Raw genomic sequence first — 18259 nt, 5'->3', positions numbered from 1 at the left:
TGCAGGACCCGGGTCACCTCGGACACTTCAGGAGGAACGCTGGTTTATATATTCACCTCCGTTTGGATCGTTTCCTCATCGATCTAATGAGGGCTAGCTTTTTTCAGTTTGCTCTCCAGGCAGCAGGAGCAGCAGGAGCAGGAGGAGCAGGAGGAGCAGCAGGAGCAGCAGGAGCAGTAGGAGCAGCAGGAGCAGCAGGAGCCAGGCTCTTATGCAACGCCGCCTATCACCTCAACATATTTCCACTGTTCGCACTGGGAAGAGAGCTGAAACATGGAAACAATTCAATAGGTCCAGTGTGTGTGTGTGTGTGTGTGTGTGTGTGTGGAGGCCCAGACATTTCCCCACAGACCCATCCATCAACAGAGGCCTGAGACAAAGTCACAGTTAACTTCATAAGAGGACTGCCTTCACATGTGACATCACCAGAAACCTGAAACCGTCATTTTCAGCAGCCCTCCCTCCTCTTACGCCTGCTGCTCCAACATTTGCTCTCCTTTCTCTCTCTCCCCCCCCCCTTCAAACCTCTCCCTGTGTGCTTCTCTTGCTGGGCTCCAAAAACAGCCCAGTGTTCCCGTCACACCCCCCCCACACACACACACACACACACACACACACACACACACAGAGAGAGCCCAAACTGCCCCGCTGATCCCAGGACGTCCAGCTCAGAGGGTCCTGCGCTTTGAGCTCTGAGGACCAAGCTGAGCGTCTTCTTCCTGCAGGTTAGTGACTTCTTCATGCTGCCTGTGTGAGCTGGAGCTTCTGTTTGCCACGTGGGGTGGACACTGGAGTCGAGTGTTGGGGAGCCATGAGAGAGGAGAGCAGGCAGAGGCTTATTAGGCTTATTTAACTGGTTGTGTGCACATAATCCAGCTGTACTCCAGATGTGTTCTACACTTTAATACCTTTATTTATTTAGTCACTGCACACTCCCTCAATGTTAACATGATTATTAGAAATCAGCTTCAGCATGATCATTACTGTTATTTCTCGTGTCCTAACCCTTGAAGTATTTCAGTTTTAAAAACGGTTTCTTCTGAAATGTTTGTATAAATAGTCGTTGCTTCACTGGGAGTTCAGATGTTTTGCCAGCGTGCAGAAAGATATACTTGTGCTTTGTTTGCAATTCTCTGTTTTCAGATGTTAAATGTTCAGACTCGTCCAGCGCTAATAATGACATGTAGTTTTAGATGTTCATGAAAGAAGAAGAAGAGAGAGAGTGTTTAAAAATGAAAGCTCGGTTGTCGTGCTGCAGATTCCAGAGGGTTTGAGAAGTACGGCTATAGGTGACAGTATTACATAAGGCCGTAGATATCTGCTCAGTCCACGGTTGGAAAACAGGGCAGGGCCTCAGTAAGGCACATATTGTACACTATATGTTCCCCCCCCCCCCCTGGTACCTCACTGTGTGGTGGTCTCTGCGTCCTGTCACAGCCTGATGGAAACACCATGTCTGGGATGTCTAAACAGGGAAAAGTCTTTCTGTATCCTCCTGCAGACGCTTCAGTGTTTAATGTTAAAAATATATCGAATGTTTGTGGAGGAGAGACCGACGTGTGAGGAGGAGTGAGACACTCTCTTCAGCCGTGCACAGATTGAATAAATCAGATACATGTGATTAATGAGAGGTGTTGCTCGGTTCATTATGCTGTTTCCCCCTGCCTCCAGTCTTTATGCTAAGCTACGCTAACAAGCAATCGGTCTGCACTTGAAGCTGCAATCCAGAAGATCGATCTGTCTATGGATGGGAGGTTTATCGGTCGAGCTCTGACACATTTATGTGCAGTATAAATATAAATATATTTGCAGTATTTTTAGAAGTTTTGCATGAAAGATAACAAACCCAGCTGAGGTTGGTCTGCATGAGACGGTAAACAGAAGCAGTGTTTCTGCTAAAAGTGTGTTTACTGTAAACGGTTTATCTGAAGATGAAAACAGAACTCAAAGTCAACTTTAAAATAAGACTCGGTCTAAAGATGAAGACGATAACTGTCAAAGCAGTCAGCGAGGACGCTCTCTGATAGGACGGATGTCCAGAAACACACCGTCACGTTCTTCAGCCTGAACATCAATCAGAAACAACCCAGAACGTGTCCTCTCCTTGTTTTAACAGTCTTTCATTTGCCTGGTTGAGCTAACGTCCGCGCTCTGCGCTGGCGAGACGTCTTATTTTTAAATCTGAAGTTTAAAATCGTCTCCTCGGATGTTTTCTGTCTGTTGCAGAAAATAAATGTGGAGCAATAACAGCACGTGTTTGAGCCCAGAGTCTGGCAGGAATAGATGTTTCTGTTTACAGTCGACAACGTTTCTACGGTCTAAAAAACGCTGGCAGGACACTCCTGAAGCTGATTGGTGCTCAGGGTGGGCGGGTTAACCTCCGTCAGATAGTGACAGGTGAGCACGAGGACCCAGAAAAACCAGCAGACTTTGACTTTACTCGCTGATCTTTATTTGTTTTATATATTTGTGTTCTTGCGTGGAGTCGTTTCCTGGATCTGTCACCTGGTCGACCGTATTTAGTGACGGATTCGACCTCACCTGCACAACAACTTTGATATCTTCATCATCTGCTGTTGCATATTTTTAATGCCAAACAAATAAACTCCACTTTTTAAGGCTTTGTTTAGAGACAGAGAATGACATGCAGGAGAGGAGCCACAGGTCGGATTCGAACCTGGACCACAGCTGCCGTACATGAGACACCAACCACTAGGCCACCGGCGCCCCAATACTGACAATTTTCTTTAAGACATTTCAGATTGTCGTATAACACAGACGTTTGCTGCTCCGTCAGTATCTACAGTCATGCCTGCCACACACACACACACACACACACACACACACACACACACACACACACACACACACACACAGATGTGTTATAACAGGAGGAAGTTTGCAGGCTTTGCACACACTGCATGAAGGTCGTCTGCTCTGGGACAGTATTTACAAATAGAGCCCACATGAGGACCAGCGTACAGAGTCAAAGTCTGAGGAAGCGGCCCGTCAGCCGTGTTTGAGCAGGAGGTCATTCTCAGCCGTTATCTCTGCGCCTGTGGTTCAACATGGCTGCTCGCCACGCTCTTTATCTGCAGAGACACGTTGTTTTCAGCTCGGGCTGGAGACACATTCTGCCACACGTTCACTGTCGTACCATTGTTTGTTTGTGTTAGCAGAGAGAGAGAGATTGAATCCTTCTGTTTGTCAATAAAGTGAAGAGAAGAGATGTTCAGAAACAAACGCTGCAGCCAATCAGTGACGCCGCCCTCGGCTCTGCCTAACGAGGCGGGTTTCAAACCTCCTGGTTTTTTGAAGCAGGCTGTAAACATGTTCTGCTGTAAAAACAGGCGTTTTGAATGGGTGTGTATGTGACTTCCTGTGCTGCTGCAGCCAGCCTCTAGTGGACACTCCAGGAACTGCAGCCAGCCTCTAGTGGACACTCCAGGAATTGCAGGATTTTGCATGACTATCGGTATCACAATATACCAAGCCAGGAGACGAAAATGTAGACCATCACAGGGTTTGAGGTCTACGCCAACAATTACATGTTTGAGGAGGTGAGCGCGTCAGTCTACGTACGTAGGATTTTCCGACGCTACAGGGCTAAACAATCAAAGATTCTCACCTGAGAGCTGAGGCGGGTTTTAAACCTCCTGACGAACCCACCTGTCAATCAGCTCAGCTACACGCCTTATTGTGAATAACTCTGATCCTTCATCCAATCAAAACTGATAAGTCATCAAAACATTCCCCCCGTACAGTGTGTGTGCATGGAGACATGAGCTAAAGGTCACGACATCTTTGTGTCGTTTCTTAACAAAACAAACGTTAGGAGGGGAAACAGTGTCGGGCGTAATGATGCTGTGTAGTGTTTGACCTGAGTGCGGAGAGCAGTGTTTGACTGGCCCGTCTGTCTGTACATGCAGACCCGACACACACACACACACACACACACACACACACACACACACACACACACACACACACACACATGTATGTAGAGGAGTGTGTGTTCCACATGAGTGTACTTTCATACTCGTGACGTCGAGTTAAACTGAGCTGCTGAACTCCTCTAATTAACTTCCTCTCCCCGTCTCTCACTGAAGGTTCGTGTCATAAATCACAGACAGTGAACCGATCACATGAACAAATGTTCCTCCAACTCAGCTAATAAAATCTGTGAGATCGTACGCTGCCAAAAGTCAAAGCCGACCAAGCAAACGTGACTGACTTAAAGTCACCTGACAAGTCCAGACAGATGTTTTATTTCAAGGCATGAACAGGTAACAAATATGAACTGATCGACTTAGGCGAGATTTATATCAAGTTTATTCAAACAGGAAAACTCTGCAAACAATATCTTGCAATACCACAATTATCGTGATGCTATTTTATTAACCAACAGAGGGCGCTATCTGCGTTTGTCTCTTCTTGTTTGACGTCAGTTAAGCCAGGCGTCGTACTCTGTACGATTGTTTTATAAAGTGAACTTTTCTGTTAACAACACACGACCAGAGCTCACGATTTATGTGCTCTCTCTGCACGACCAGATGTCTGGCATGACGGTGCATTCACAGTTGTGGATAGATTCATGTACACGTCAGATGTCCCATAAGCACGGCTCAAATTCACACACCTGCAAAAATGCACAGTCAGCGTTACCAAAAAAAAAACCACACAAGCCAACCGACAGCCAAGTCATCGTAAATATTCCCCGTCAGCCAGAAGTCCTCTGAAATATCCTGCAAAGATTTCCTTCATGATCGGAAAGAGAAAGCAGATTAAAACAGGCGGGCCTGCTGTTGCCACGGTGATTCTTACAGAGAGGGTTACAAAAAAAAAAAAAACCCCGTTACGACTTCAACGCAGAGATGAACGAGACAGTTTGGTCTTTACTGAAAGAAAAGCAAAGTTAGGTATTCTGTCCTCACGATTGCGTTTCTGAGCAAGGCTCGACAGATAGCGAACAAAAACTCCAATAAAACCGTTTTCTTGAACAAGGTGGCTTTAGTGAAAAATACAGTACAAATGTGACAATATACTGCACATATAACGTATACACATGAAATTATAATGTAAATAATTAAATGTATAAAGTACTGTACATCAATAGCTTGAGATGATTATTACATTATTAAAACTCTTTATGTCCTTATGAATTGTAACCCTTTGTAGTCACATGTAACATCACATATAATATTTTTAAACACATTTATCCAGCAGGTAAACAACTCAGGAAAATATGATCCTATGTAATCCTTTGCAGTGTACATACTCTGTATGTTAACAACAGCCTGCCCAGGGACTGCAGGTGGAAATTAGCACAAGTGCCACAACCTGGTACAATGCATCTCTCCTTTCTGAGGTTAATGTATATTGTACACTATATATACTATATATATATTGTATATTGTGCCCCTGCTCAAATAAATACATAAATGAAAAAATGAAATGATCACAATAACCTCAAAGCTTCAATGTTAGCTATTTAGCTGTTAGCAAACAGATCTCCAGTTTACTGCCATCTGGAGGCTTACTGTTTTCTTCACAAACAGAAATCTTTCTTCATAAAAATACATGAAACAACATATGACTTGTTACTTACGGACATATCAACTCCAAGGCTTAAACGTAAGGAGACAACTGAACAGCATGCACACTGTAGGATGCTCTTTGTGTAAATGAAACTAAACTGAGGGAGAAAATGAAACTTAAGAAAATACAAGCAATGCACAAAGTGTCCACCAGGGGGAGCATGGAAAATGCCCATCAGGCTGGTTACACAGGAAACAGCATATTAGGAGTTTTAGGGAAATCTGAGTGAGTTCACAAATTCAGTTAAAGAAAAGGCAAAAAAAAAACAACATGAAAATGAAGAAAAACAAAACTGCAAACTGTTGGAAAGTGTTGAACATTAAAGGTTACAGACAAACTGAAATGAGAAAACTAAAAAAAATAGTTTGTTCTTTTTTTCCAGATTTCACCGTTTGAAACTCAACTCTAAAGAAATAATTTATCATATGTACCTGCCATAAGATGGAGCTGCAGAAGCTATCAAATGGAAACCACCACCATGACGCTGAAGTGCCTTTGGATGGCGGGTAGGTGTGCACGGACATTTATCACATTTACATAATTTAAGACGGTTATTGCTCACGCTTGTTTTTCCATCACAGAGTTCCACCTGAGGAGGAAAAGTTCCTGCAGCACAAGAGCGATGGATCGAAGACGGCTCAGTTCACAGACGTGAGTACGAGTGTGTATGTGGACGACAACAACAACGTTGGACTCCCAAATGCATTTTATGCTAATTAGTCCCAGTCAACTCGATAGCATTGTTAGCTCAGAATAAAAATATGAGCTAACAATGGACAAATATTAATATATTGAGACATGAGCTCATCAGACCTGTTTGTTTATTTTGAACCAAGCTGTAAAAAAACAGGCTTTTTGAATGGGTGTGTATGTGACTTTCGGGGCTTCGGTAGCCAGCCTCTAGTGGACAGTCAATGAACTGCAGGCTGCAATTTTTTAACATGAGTTGCTGCTTTAGTGACACTTGGAAACACAATATCCCAAAACAGGAGAGGAAAATATAAACCATCACAGGAGTTTGGGGGTCTACACCGTCTCAGCAATTACATTTTTTAGATTTATATCAGGCTACATATACACAGTAAGTTTCTCCATAGTAACAGGGTGACACAATCAGAGATGCTCACCATTTCTGGCCATGTTGATGGCGTGCTGCTGCCCTGGTAGACCATCAGTAAAATATGTGATCTTTTCATTTCAACAATTGTATAAATCATTTCAAGACATTTCAGTACCACATACTTCAGGGACAACTTAAGTCGCAAATTAACGTACTTCAAGAGATTTTCCCAAAACACTAAAATACTAATACACGACAGTTGCATATTTTATATCTGTTTTACCCTGCTTTGTGACAGCATATACATCCAGGCTGAAGTAAGATCAGTTAGTCTTTAAAGTTAACTCTACTGTCTCGTGTTTTCTCCAGTTTGAGGGTAAAACCTCTTTCGGGATGTCCGTCTTTAACCTGAGCAACGCCATCATGGGCAGCGGCATCCTGGGTCTGTCCTATGCCATGTCAAACACTGGCATCGTCCTCTTTCTGTGAGTAACACAAATACACACACACACCGCGGTGCACAGTCCAACTGAACATTACACACACACACACACACACACACACACACACACACACTATGTACCTGTGTATGCAGTTCCCTGAAAACGACAGTTGACAAACAGACAGGAGGAGACAAGGTGCATGTTACACAACTCCGATAATTGTGTACGTCACAAAATGATGACAGTGTGTGTTCTGTGTAATGTTACTGAAACACAAACAGACTAAGTCAGCAAATGAACAGAGTGGACAAGTGTCAGTAAGAAATCTACATGTATTTGAAAAAATAAAACTGTTTTTAAAAAGACAGAATATAGAATGAATCGTCGTTTGTTTTCATTTCATGAATTTGTTGATGAAATCAATGGATTTATGGCCCATAATCTGTCAAATGCTTTAAACAGCGTGGAGGACATGACCTTTTGTAAACTTATCAGGCTAAATAGTTTATGTACATACGTCTGTGTTTGTTTAGTAAAAACGAAACTCCTCCAATCTGTGCTTTTTTCCAGGATCCTGCTGACGTGTATCGCATGTTTATCCTGTTATTCCATCCATCTGCTGCTAACCAGCGCAGGCGTCGTGGGTAAGACGATCGAGTCGCCAAATCTTGTACGATACCGAAGGTCGACGAATGTGTCAGGAAAAACAAAGACAAAAGGACCCGAGTGCAGAAAACAAAACTAAAGATTTATTTTAACCAAAGGCGAAAAAGCAAAAAGCTTATTCAGTTGAAGTCCAGCAAAAATCAAAGAGGGGAAACAAGGAGCCACGAGGACACATGTCACAGAACAGCTAGAAGAATTCAAATTCATTCAAATTCAAAAAACTTTATTTGTCCACAGGATGCAATTCAAATTCACATGAATGAATTTTGGAGAGAGAAAACACAGAGGCAGCATCAGAAACCACATACTCAAATATATGTACTGCTGTTAGCATCATGTCTGATGAGCTAGCACAACTGTTGGTCCGTCAATATTATTCAACACAAATATGCAAACAGCTACTGTATGAATGGCCGCAATGCATTGTGGGCCGATCAAGAAAACATCAGACTATTTCTCACATACATAAACTTGCGTTATACAATCTTGGAGGATCCTGGAGGCCTTTAATGCACCGCGGCTCTCAGATTGCTAGCTAGCTAGCTAGCTAGCAGCTTTAAATAAAAGGGCTGTGCTTAAATAAATATGACGCGTTGCCTAATAATATTAAAATGATCACGTAGCTGTATTAGTAATGAATGTTTGCATATTGTTGTTGAATGGAGTTTGAGCAGGAAGTACGTCACATGACTCGTATATATATTAGTGTATTGCTAACGGCACACTCATGCTAGTACAACAGTGCATGGATTTATTTAGAGTATGTAGAGGGCAGGATGTAGTTTCAGGACTTTGCTTTCTTCAGTTTCCCTCTTAAAAACATCTAATGAGCTTTTTATTGTTTAGTATCAAATAACAACACTGGAGGCAGCCTGAGAGAATCCAGTGTATTGCATCATATTTTCTCGTAATTGTCCAGGTGTGCAGAAAGTCACTTCTCAAACATGCCTCTTTGTTATTGCTCTCTGCAGGTATTCGTGCGTACGAGCAGCTCGGCCTGAGAGCTTTCGGTCATACTGGAAAGATTCTGGCAGCGGTCATCATAACGCTTCATAACATTGGAGGTAAGACTCCGACATACAGGTGTGGTATTTGAAACATTCATGTTGTTTGAGTGGGTGGAGGAGACTCACCTGGCCAAGGGAGCCAAATGTGGCGCGAAATCACAGTTTTTGGAGAAACATACGCTGAGACTTACAAACACCTTTTCCTCCTCTGCAGCCATGTCCAGTTACCTCTTCATCGTCAAGTCTGAGCTCCCGCTGGTAATACAGGCGTTTCTCAACCAGACGACCAGCTCAGGGTGAGAACTGAAAAACACCCTCACTAACATGTGATTTCATGTATTTTGAAAAAGCCGCTGAAGAAACAGGAGATCATCAACAGAATTTGTTTGGGGCTATTTTTCAGCCGAGGGATCAATCCACATTTGTTGTAGAGAATATTCCGGGCAGTCGGATAATGTGTGAGGACTGAGTGAAAATAAAAATACAGTTTGCATGTTTACATTTTTTTTTTTGCACGTTTACATTTTTTTTTGCACGTTTGTATTTTTTGTTTACAGTTTACAAAATACAGTTTGCATGTTCATGGTGATGAGGGAACGTGTCACTAAAAGCCATTTCCACCAAGCGGTCTGGATCGGTTCGGTTCCATTTAGTACTCATGTTCAAAGTTGTCTTCCTCCTTTATTGCTACCCTTCTGTTGGGGTGCCAGGCGTCCGACCAGGGGAATCCGACCCTAAAGGGTGGAGCTAAACACACTGCACGCCGTTGATTGGTCGAAAGAACCGTCCCCACCTGTGTAACAGTGGTGATAAAGGACAAATACCAACGTGCCATGCTGGACTCATTTTAAAGACTGACGTCCTTCGCTGTTTTCTTCGCTGAATATATGGACGGGCTGCATTTCACTATGCTACCATGATGTCACGCTGAAGTGGCTGAAGTGGCTGACGCGGCGATCACCATCCTGCTTACACCTATCAAAGTCAAGGAATAAAGCAAGCTCTATATTTACTGTACTGGAAGGAGGTGACGTCCTGAACTATTGCTGGGATTTATTCTACAACAATAGAAGAAGAAATAAAACTCTTCTGAAAAAGAGGAAACCTCGTCTGCCTCCAGACTGAATCTGTAAAGAGTAATAACCATCGGTGTCGTGTCGTGTTTTCTCCCTGTAGGGATTGGTTCATGAATGGAAACTACCTCATCATTATCGTCACGCTGTGCATCATCCTCCCGCTGACTCTGATGAAACACCTCGGTACGTCACTTCTTTTGTAAGGTGACCTTGAGAGCTTTGAAAGGCGCCTTAAAAAAAATTCACTTTTTTATTATTATTCTCCTGTTACTCGATTTTTATTCAACCCAACGTTGTTGACATGTTAAAACCATTACTTCAAGTCTTTGGAAATATTCTGCTCTTATTTTCTAAATGTATACATTTCGTTTAATACCGTTGTTAAGTTAAGAACCAGTTCAGCTCTCAAATATGAGTAAAACGTTGACAGAAACAGTTTTTAAGGTCTTCGTTTTTGTCATGTCTGCAGGGTACCTGGGTTACACCAGCGGCTTCTCTCTCTCCTGTATGGTCTTCTTTCTCTCTTCGGTGAGTCACGACAGCTTCACAGCTGATCTATTGCACCCACTAACACACCAGGCCTGTCGACATGATGAGAGAAAAAAAACACACCAATCAACACCAAGCAGACCACCAGGGTTGAACAATAAAGCTAATGCCAAAGTGTAAAATCCTGCAGTTCCTGGAGTGTCCACTAGAGGCTGGCTGGAGAAACACAGGAAGTCACATACACACCCATTCAAAAAGCTTTAAATCTTTGAGGTTTTGAGCTGCGCTGAACTTGGCTCTAAAAAACATAATTAGCTGCCGTTCAAGTTGTTGGAATCTGTGCAGAACTTTTGGGAAAGTGGGAGATAATTTCACAGGACAAATGCTGCCTTCAACCTGTTTCTGAATGGACGATGAAGGAAGGAGTGAATGTAATGACTCTTTGCTCCATCAGGTCATCTACAAACGATTCAACATCCCGTGTCCTCTGGAAGTGTTTGGAAACGTCTCCGTGAGCGCCGTCGTCCCAGATGACACGTGCACGGCCAAATTCTTCACCATCAACCAAGAGGTCAAAGAGAAAGCACTCCCTGAACTCTCGTTACATTCACAGCAAAATGACCATTCAAGCTGCTCATGTATGGTGATCAGTGCTGAGAGGAGTCGGTGCTCAGCACGTGTACAGTCAGGAACTATTTGTGGTTGCATCGTGTTTCACGGGGTGGTGTAGAGTTCACGGGCTTCCTGGAAGACTTGTAATGTTTCTGTGTTACTTGACTCGCAGACGGCGTACACCATCCCCATCCTGGCATTTGCTTTCGTCTGTCACCCTGAAGTGCTGCCCATCTACACCGAGCTCAGCAAGTAAGATGCACCTGTCATTACATTCCTCACATGCTGCACTCACCAAACGCTTGACTATTTGCAGCCCAGTCGAAAGAAATTGGGGGAAATGTTCTGGAGATTTGTGCATGTGTGAAAAGGCCGAGTCAGAGGAAGAGACTGAAATGTTCAACGTAGAGTTTTATTAACAACCTGCACAGAAATCCATGACTGCAGCTGATTTCATGTTTGAGGGCTGTATGATGACCTCTATTATTCCCATTAGCCCGACGAAGAGGAGAATGCAGAACATTGGAAACGTCTCCATCCTGGGCATGTTCATCATGTACTTCTTCACCGCCATTTTTGGATATTTGACATTCTACGGTGAGGAAACAACTCTTTGAATCGCCTGCAAACATCATCCCGGCGTGACGAGGAGGAGGTGCCAGAGGTTTTATATTTCTGTCTCTGTGTTCGTGCAGGCTACACTGAGGCAGAGCTCCTCCACACCTACAGTAAGGTGGATCCCCTGGACACCCTGATCCTGTGTGTCCGCCTGGCCGTCCTGGTGGCCGTCACGCTGACGGTCCCTGTCGTCCTGTTTCCTGTAAGAACACTTAACAGGTCACAGAATGCAGGAATACGAGATGTGGAAGTCTTTTCTTTTTGTGTTACTTTTCCAACATTTGGAAATGGCCCGATAAATTAAACCCTTTGAATAATGAGGACTTCCATCTCTGGTACTGAATCGGCGTCCGTGTTTCTGTCAGATCCGTCGCGCTCTCCTGCAGCTGCTGTTCCCGGGTAGACCCTTCCACTGGCTCCGTCACATCGCCATCGCCATGTGTCTGCTGTTCGCCGTCAACCTGCTGGTCATCCTCGTCCCCAACATCCGAGACATCTTTGGAATCACTGGTGAGATATTTTATTTATTGTTTTACTGACGTTGAGTTGAACGAAGTGGCGAGCGTTCTTTGTGTTCTTTCCAAAGTTAAAGTCTTGACTTGGATTGTAAACTATAGTTCATGAGGATTGTACCTGAGGAGGAAGCTGAGCCTGATTTACCAGCCGCCCCCCTCCCTTTGTTTCTACCCCTTACCTGGGGTCGTAGTCACCAAAAGACTGAGAGTGGACAAACAGGAAGGAGATCCTGAGGCTCATTGGAGAGATTATATATCCAATAGAACGCCTCAGAATCTGGAAGGATCTTGGGAAATGTTGCAAGGGAGAGGAAGGTGTGTGTTTGTAGCTCGCTGCCACTCCGACCTGATCCCAGAGAAGAGAAAGAAAATGGATCGATGGATGGTTTATGAATTATACTGTTGGTTACTGTTTTTGAAGTGATGATCATTTATTGTCCAGGTGCAACCACGGCTCCCAGTCTGATCTTCATCCTTCCTGGACTGTTTTACATCCGCATCGTCCCCACTGACCGGGAGCCCATGAAGTCCAGACCAAAAATCCAGGTAGGCTCATTTCCCCCCCCCCCCCCCACATCTCAGACAGCAGAACGACAGACTCAGCAGACGTGAGAAACAACTCGGGTGAATCCTGTTCTGTGTCTCTTCTTGTGTTTCCAGGCTGCATGTTTCACAGCTCTTGGTTTCATATTCATGTCCATGAGTATAACGTTCATCGTGCTCGACTGGACGAGCGGAGAAAAGCGAAGCCTTGGTGGTCATTAAATTCCAACACCTCAAAATCCTCCAGTACCAGCAGCCCAATGCTGCACCCCCTTGGTCCTCCAGTCCTCTGGGCGGGAACCAAGACTCAACCTTTCTGCTGGACGGCTCCCGGCTTTTGTGGGACTGTTTTTAGTAATCGTGAAGACAATCCGTCCCTCCAAAGTGCTGACAGGAGCCCACCCAGGCTGATATAAATCATCAGCACATATCACAGGTGGTGTTCCTTTGTTCACGAAGAGCCGCCAACATGTTGACCATGGACGCCCCAAAACCACTCAAAGCTATTTGCCTTCACATAGGCACAAAGTGGTGTTTAATAACAGCTACAATAAAAGCAAATTGGACGAACGTCACAATAAAAAGTTTAATTTTAACAGCAGCTTTTGATGGAGTAAAGTTATTTCAGGATGTGCTTTCAATTTTTCTCTTTTTTTGTATTTAAAAATGGATTCCATCGTGGTGTTCAAAATCAAAGTCCAATCGTTTGTGTTTATCGGAGAGCTGAGATGAACAGAAGAGTTCAGATGATTCTTTGTAATTTGCCTGTTTTTGTTTTTTGTAAATCTGAAGGGCAGTATTCACCCCAAAAAAAAAAAAAAAAAAAAAAAGAATGTCGGCATCCATCATGCCTTCATGAAGTTTACACAACTGTGAACCAATTAATTTGGTATAATTGATTTGTGAATTTATTCTTGACAGTATGTTTGGATATTGTTTAATAAAAATTTACAAAAGATTAAACCCGTTTTTTGGTTTTTTTTTTTTCGTGCATCAAAATCTGTTCACAGGAAGAAGACACTGCCGACATGACCTCATCCATTGGTTGGTGGATTAACCAATGCCAGTCTCTCAAAGAAGCCACGCCCCTAATTCTGCAGGCTTTTAGCACTTATTGGCGATTCATAGAAAAAGTCGCCTCCCAAACATTTATGAAAAGAGAAATGAGCTATAAAGAAGCTGTAAACATCTTTATCTCTGCTGTCATGATTATATCATGAGGCTCTATGGGAACTGACTCACTTGTCAAACCAGCCTCGAGTGGACACTCGAGGAACTGCAGGTAAGATTACTGTCAAAGACCCGATGAAGCAGAACTTCAAGAGTATCTAACTCGTGATGTATTTCTCACTGAAACTTGATTAAACCAATCATGAGAGAGAATGCAGGACGGTCATGTGGATGAATCTGATTGGATGGTGGTTTTGTTAAAGAGCTTTTTGGGCCTTTCTTTGGCTGTATCGGAGAGGACAGCTGAAGAGACACAGGAAGTGACGGGAGAAGAGAGAGTGAGGGATGTCATGCAGCAAAGGGCAAAGGTCAGATTCAACTCATGACCACTGTGACAAAGACTATAGCCTCTGTACGAGGGGCGCTCACCATACCCTCGAGGCTATCCGGCGCCCTGTCAACAAAGCTTTTTTTATTGGTCAAAAAAATGTATAAGTGCCCCTGAGTGAAGGAGGAGTCTATATATACTCAACAAAAATATAAACGCAACACTTTTGTTTTTGCTCCCATTTGTCATGAGATGGACTCAAAGATCTAAAATTCATTCCAGATACACAATATTACCATTTCTCTCAAACATTGTTCACAAATCTGTCTAAATGTGTGATAGTGAGCACTTTTGCTTTGCTGAGATAATCCATCCCACCTCACAGGTGTGCCACATCAAGATGCTCATCAGACACCATGATTAGTGCACAGGTGTACCTTATACTGCCCACAATAAAAGGCCACTCTGAAATGTGCAGTTTTGTCTCACAGCAAAATGCCACAGATGGCGCAAGCATTGAGGGAGCGTGCAATTGGCATGCTGACAGCAGGAATGTCAACCAGATCTGTTGCTCGGGCATTGAATGTTCATTTCTCCACCATAAGCCGTCTCCAAAGGCGTTTCAGAGAATATGGCAGTACATCCAACCGGCCTCACAACCGCAGACCACGTGTAACCACACCAGCCCAGGACCTCCACATCCAGCAGGTTCACCTCCAAGATCGTCTGAGACCAGCTACTCAGACAGCTGCTGAAACAATTGGTTTGCATAACCAAAGAATTTCTGCACAAACTGTCAGAAACCGTCTCAGGGAAGCTCAACTGCATGCTCGTCGTCCTCATCGGGGTCTTAACCTGACTCCAGATCGTCGCCGTAACAGACTTGAGTGGGCAAATGCTCACATTCGATGGCGTCTGGCACGTTGGAGAGGTGTTCTCTTCACGGATGAATCTCGGTTTACATTGTTCAGGGCAGATGGCAGACAGCGTGTGTGGCGTCGTGTGGGTGAGCGCTTTGCTGATGTCAATGTTGTGGATCGAGTGGCCCATGGTGGTGGTGGGGTTATGGTATGGGCAGGCATCTGTTATGGACGAAGAACACAGGTGCATTTTATTGATGGCATTTTGAATGCACAGAGATACCGTGATGAGATCCTGAGGCCCATTGTTGTGCCATACATCCATGAACATCACCTCATGTTTCAGCAAGATAATGCACGGCCCCATGTTGCAAGGATCTGTACACAATTCTTGGAAGCTGAAAATGTCCCAGTTCTTGCATGGCCAGCATACTCACCGGACATGTCACCCATTGAGCATGTTTGGGATGTGCTTGACCGGCGTATACGACAGCGCGTACCAGTTCCCACTAATATCCAGCAACTTCGCACAGCCATTGAAGAGGAGTGGACCAACATTCCACAGGCCACAATTGACAATCTGATAAACTCTATGCGAAGAAGATGTGTTGCACTGCATGAGGCAAATGGTGGTCACACCAGATACTGACTGGTTCTGAGTCCCCAGACCCTCAATAAAGCAAAAACTGCACATTTCAGGGTGGCCTTTTATTGTGGACAGTCTAAGGTACACCTATGCACTAATCATGGTGTCTGATGAGCATCTTGATGTGGCACACCTGTGAGGTGGGATGGATTGTCTCAGCAAAGCAAAAGTGCTCACTATCACACATTTAGACAGATTTATGAACAATGTTTGAGAGAAATGGTAATATTGTGTATCTGGAATGAATTTTAGATCTTTGAGTCCATCTCATGACAAATGGGAGCAAAAACAAAAGTGTTGCGTTTATATTTTTGTTGAGTGTATATATATATATAAATATATATATTTTTATGCCAGATAAATGAACATTTGACACATGAACTCTGGATTAATGGACTTTGTATTTCATAGTGATTCAGCAGGATAAAACTGTGAGGAAATAAAACTGTAGAGGAAACGTAGCAGGTTTCTGAGGACTGACGAGATGGTACATGATGTTCTCGTTTTTGGGGAGTTCCCCTGAAAAGTAAATCAAGTTGTTCAGCCTCCTCACGACAAAGGAATCCATTCATCAGAGCAGGAAACTGATTAACTGTCTTCACGGTAAAACATGACTTAAGAGAGCCTTAAAATCTGAAAAGATCCAGATGAAACTAAAAGCAGCATGAGCTCAGTGTAAAAGTCAACTTCTGCACTCATGGATTTGCTTGAATGGAGAAATATTATCAGGAGTCTCAAATGTACCTGTATTTTAGCAAAATGTTCCCCTTCATGACCGGATAGTGAAAGAGTGTTAAAATAATATTCTGCATATAAAGAGTGTAAAAATTTAATCAATAAAAATCAGGAATTTTAAAACCGTTTACATTAAGAAATACTCCCAAACCATCCTTAAACAAGATTAAGTTTAAGCATGATTTAAATATTAGTGTAGAATGGAAACAGCAGTGGGCCGAACATTGAACCCTGAGGAACCTCAGTGGTATTTTTTATGAGCACTATTTTATTAAAGCATACTATGACATTTCTGTAGAAGCCTTGGAAGATGTTGAGCTTTATCATTAAAATTAAACATTTCAAATAAACTAAACGATCTGACGCCTCGTCAACGAAGCTAACCCTGAGTGTAGGAGGAGTCATCAGATATTTAAAGGGATACTTCACCCATTTACATGAAGCTGTGTATCATTAGAAACATGGTAGTCGTGTTGAATGGTCATGAATCCAGCCCTCATTATGCAATATGACGCTTTTTGCACCACAAGAAAACTTCCAGGCAAAGAAAAACATATTTTTCTCGTCTCAGGGCAAAATGAGGGCTGGACTCAGATAGATAGATAGATAGATACTTTATTGATCCCGAGGGAAAGTCAGGTCCCTCACGACCATTCAACACTACTACCATGTTTCTAATGATGCACAGCTTCATGTAAATGGGTGAAGTATCCCTTTAATGTCACAGGTGCGGGCAGAAAACAGGGAGGCGGACCTAATTGCAGCTGAAAAAATACAAAAAGGTTAATTATTAATAAAACTTACTCGAATTAATCCAAAAATGTCCAAAAAGCCGTCAGAAGAAAACAAAGTAAATCCAGAGAGCCGAGGGAGACTAACCATAACACTCACCCTACAAACTACAACGAACTCACACAGGAAGTAACAAAGACAGAGACTAAATGGACATGAGGTAATCAGACACAGGTGAGACTAATGAGACAGGTGAGGACAATCAGGCTCATCAGGACAGGAGGGAAACACAAAGAGCACAAGACCAGAACACTGAGGACGTGTACAAAGTCAAACCAGATATTACAAAATAAAACAGGAAACACTTAAAACTAGACTTAGAAAAATTAAACTAAGAACCTTAGAACACAGGAAACAAACTTACAGACAACAGAAGGACACAAGGATACAAGGACACAAGGACACAAGGATACAAGGACACAAGGACACAAGGATACAAGGACACAAGGACACAAGGATACAAGGATACAAGGATACAAGGACACAAGGATACACACTAAAGACTAAAGTAAACCACACCAGGAATCAAACATAGACAGAACACGAGCGAAAGAATGAAAACTAAAACAAGATGAAATACAGAAACCAAACCATGACACTTAAATCCTTTTACAGAAAGACAAATATTTTAATTTAAAAATGTGTCAACATATTTGCCAGATAAACAGATTATCTGGATTAAATCAAAATCAGGATAATTGAATTTGTAATTCATCGGGATCTGGCAGGATGAAACACTGAAGAGGAAACAGAGCAGGTGTTTCAGGACTGACGGCTCGTTTTCTTTCCAGGGAATTGAATCAAGTTGTTCAGCGAATGTACAAGCGAATTCACAGTGTTTCACACAAGACATCAAAACCATCATGACAATCATGACAAAGAAAAAATAAAAATATTTCCTGGTGATGTCCGGGGGCGAACAATGCAGACTGACAGGTAAGACGCAGGTGAGTAGCGCTCATGTGACGTCACATGAGCGGCGGCAGCACGTTGATATAAAAGAGAATCAGATTCAGAGACAAACGAGTGAACAGGACGGCTGAGACTCGGTGAGTCTGAGCTTTTTAACAGGAATTTATTTCACGTTTGTTACAGAGAGAC

At 43.1% G+C, this 18259-nt stretch overlaps 1 protein-coding gene and 1 long non-coding RNA gene across 2 annotated transcripts; one reads left to right on the top strand and one right to left on the bottom strand.

Annotated features, from left to right (window-relative positions):
* The first annotated feature begins 568 nt into the window (after positions 1-568).
* On the top strand, positions 569-13590 carry LOC306833800 (sodium-coupled neutral amino acid transporter 3-like). Its single transcript, XM_079359334.1, has 16 exons — positions 569-725; positions 5981-6104; positions 6180-6249; positions 7028-7143; positions 7672-7745; positions 8739-8831; positions 8989-9070; positions 9951-10033; positions 10320-10378; positions 10794-10910; positions 11124-11203; positions 11448-11548; positions 11647-11771; positions 11935-12079; positions 12527-12630; positions 12745-13590. Exons 2-16 carry the CDS (start codon positions 6040-6042, stop codon positions 12847-12849), a joined length of 1419 nt encoding a protein of 472 aa, XP_079215460.1. The 5' UTR covers positions 569-725; positions 5981-6039; the 3' UTR covers positions 12850-13590.
* Positions 8996-17266, bottom strand: LOC306833801. The gene is made up of 3 exons (XR_013780422.1): positions 17171-17266; positions 10325-10431; positions 8996-9077 (listed from the first exon to the last, which is right to left on the bottom strand). It is a non-coding gene; the product is annotated as an uncharacterized lncRNA (long non-coding RNA).
* Positions 17267-18259: the final 993 nt, after the last annotated feature.

The sequence above is a fragment of the Symphodus melops genome, assembly GCF_947650265.1.
Source record: "Symphodus melops genome assembly, chromosome: 13".
NCBI lineage: Eukaryota > Metazoa > Chordata > Actinopteri > Labriformes > Labridae > Symphodus > Symphodus melops.
Note: the sequence above shows the minus strand (reverse complement) of the source record. Positions and strands in the feature narration are given on the sequence as shown.

Coding starts and splice junctions, on each gene's coding strand:
- LOC306833800 (XM_079359334.1), top strand. CDS start 6,040: ATGGAGCTGCAGAAGCTATCAAATGGAAACCACCACCATGACGCTGAA. Junction 11,549..11,646: donor TGGATATTTGACATTCTACG/GTGAGGAAACAA, acceptor GTGTTCGTGCAG/GCTACACTGAGGCAGAGCTC. Junction 12,080..12,526: donor AGACATCTTTGGAATCACTG/GTGAGATATTTT, acceptor TTTATTGTCCAG/GTGCAACCACGGCTCCCAGT.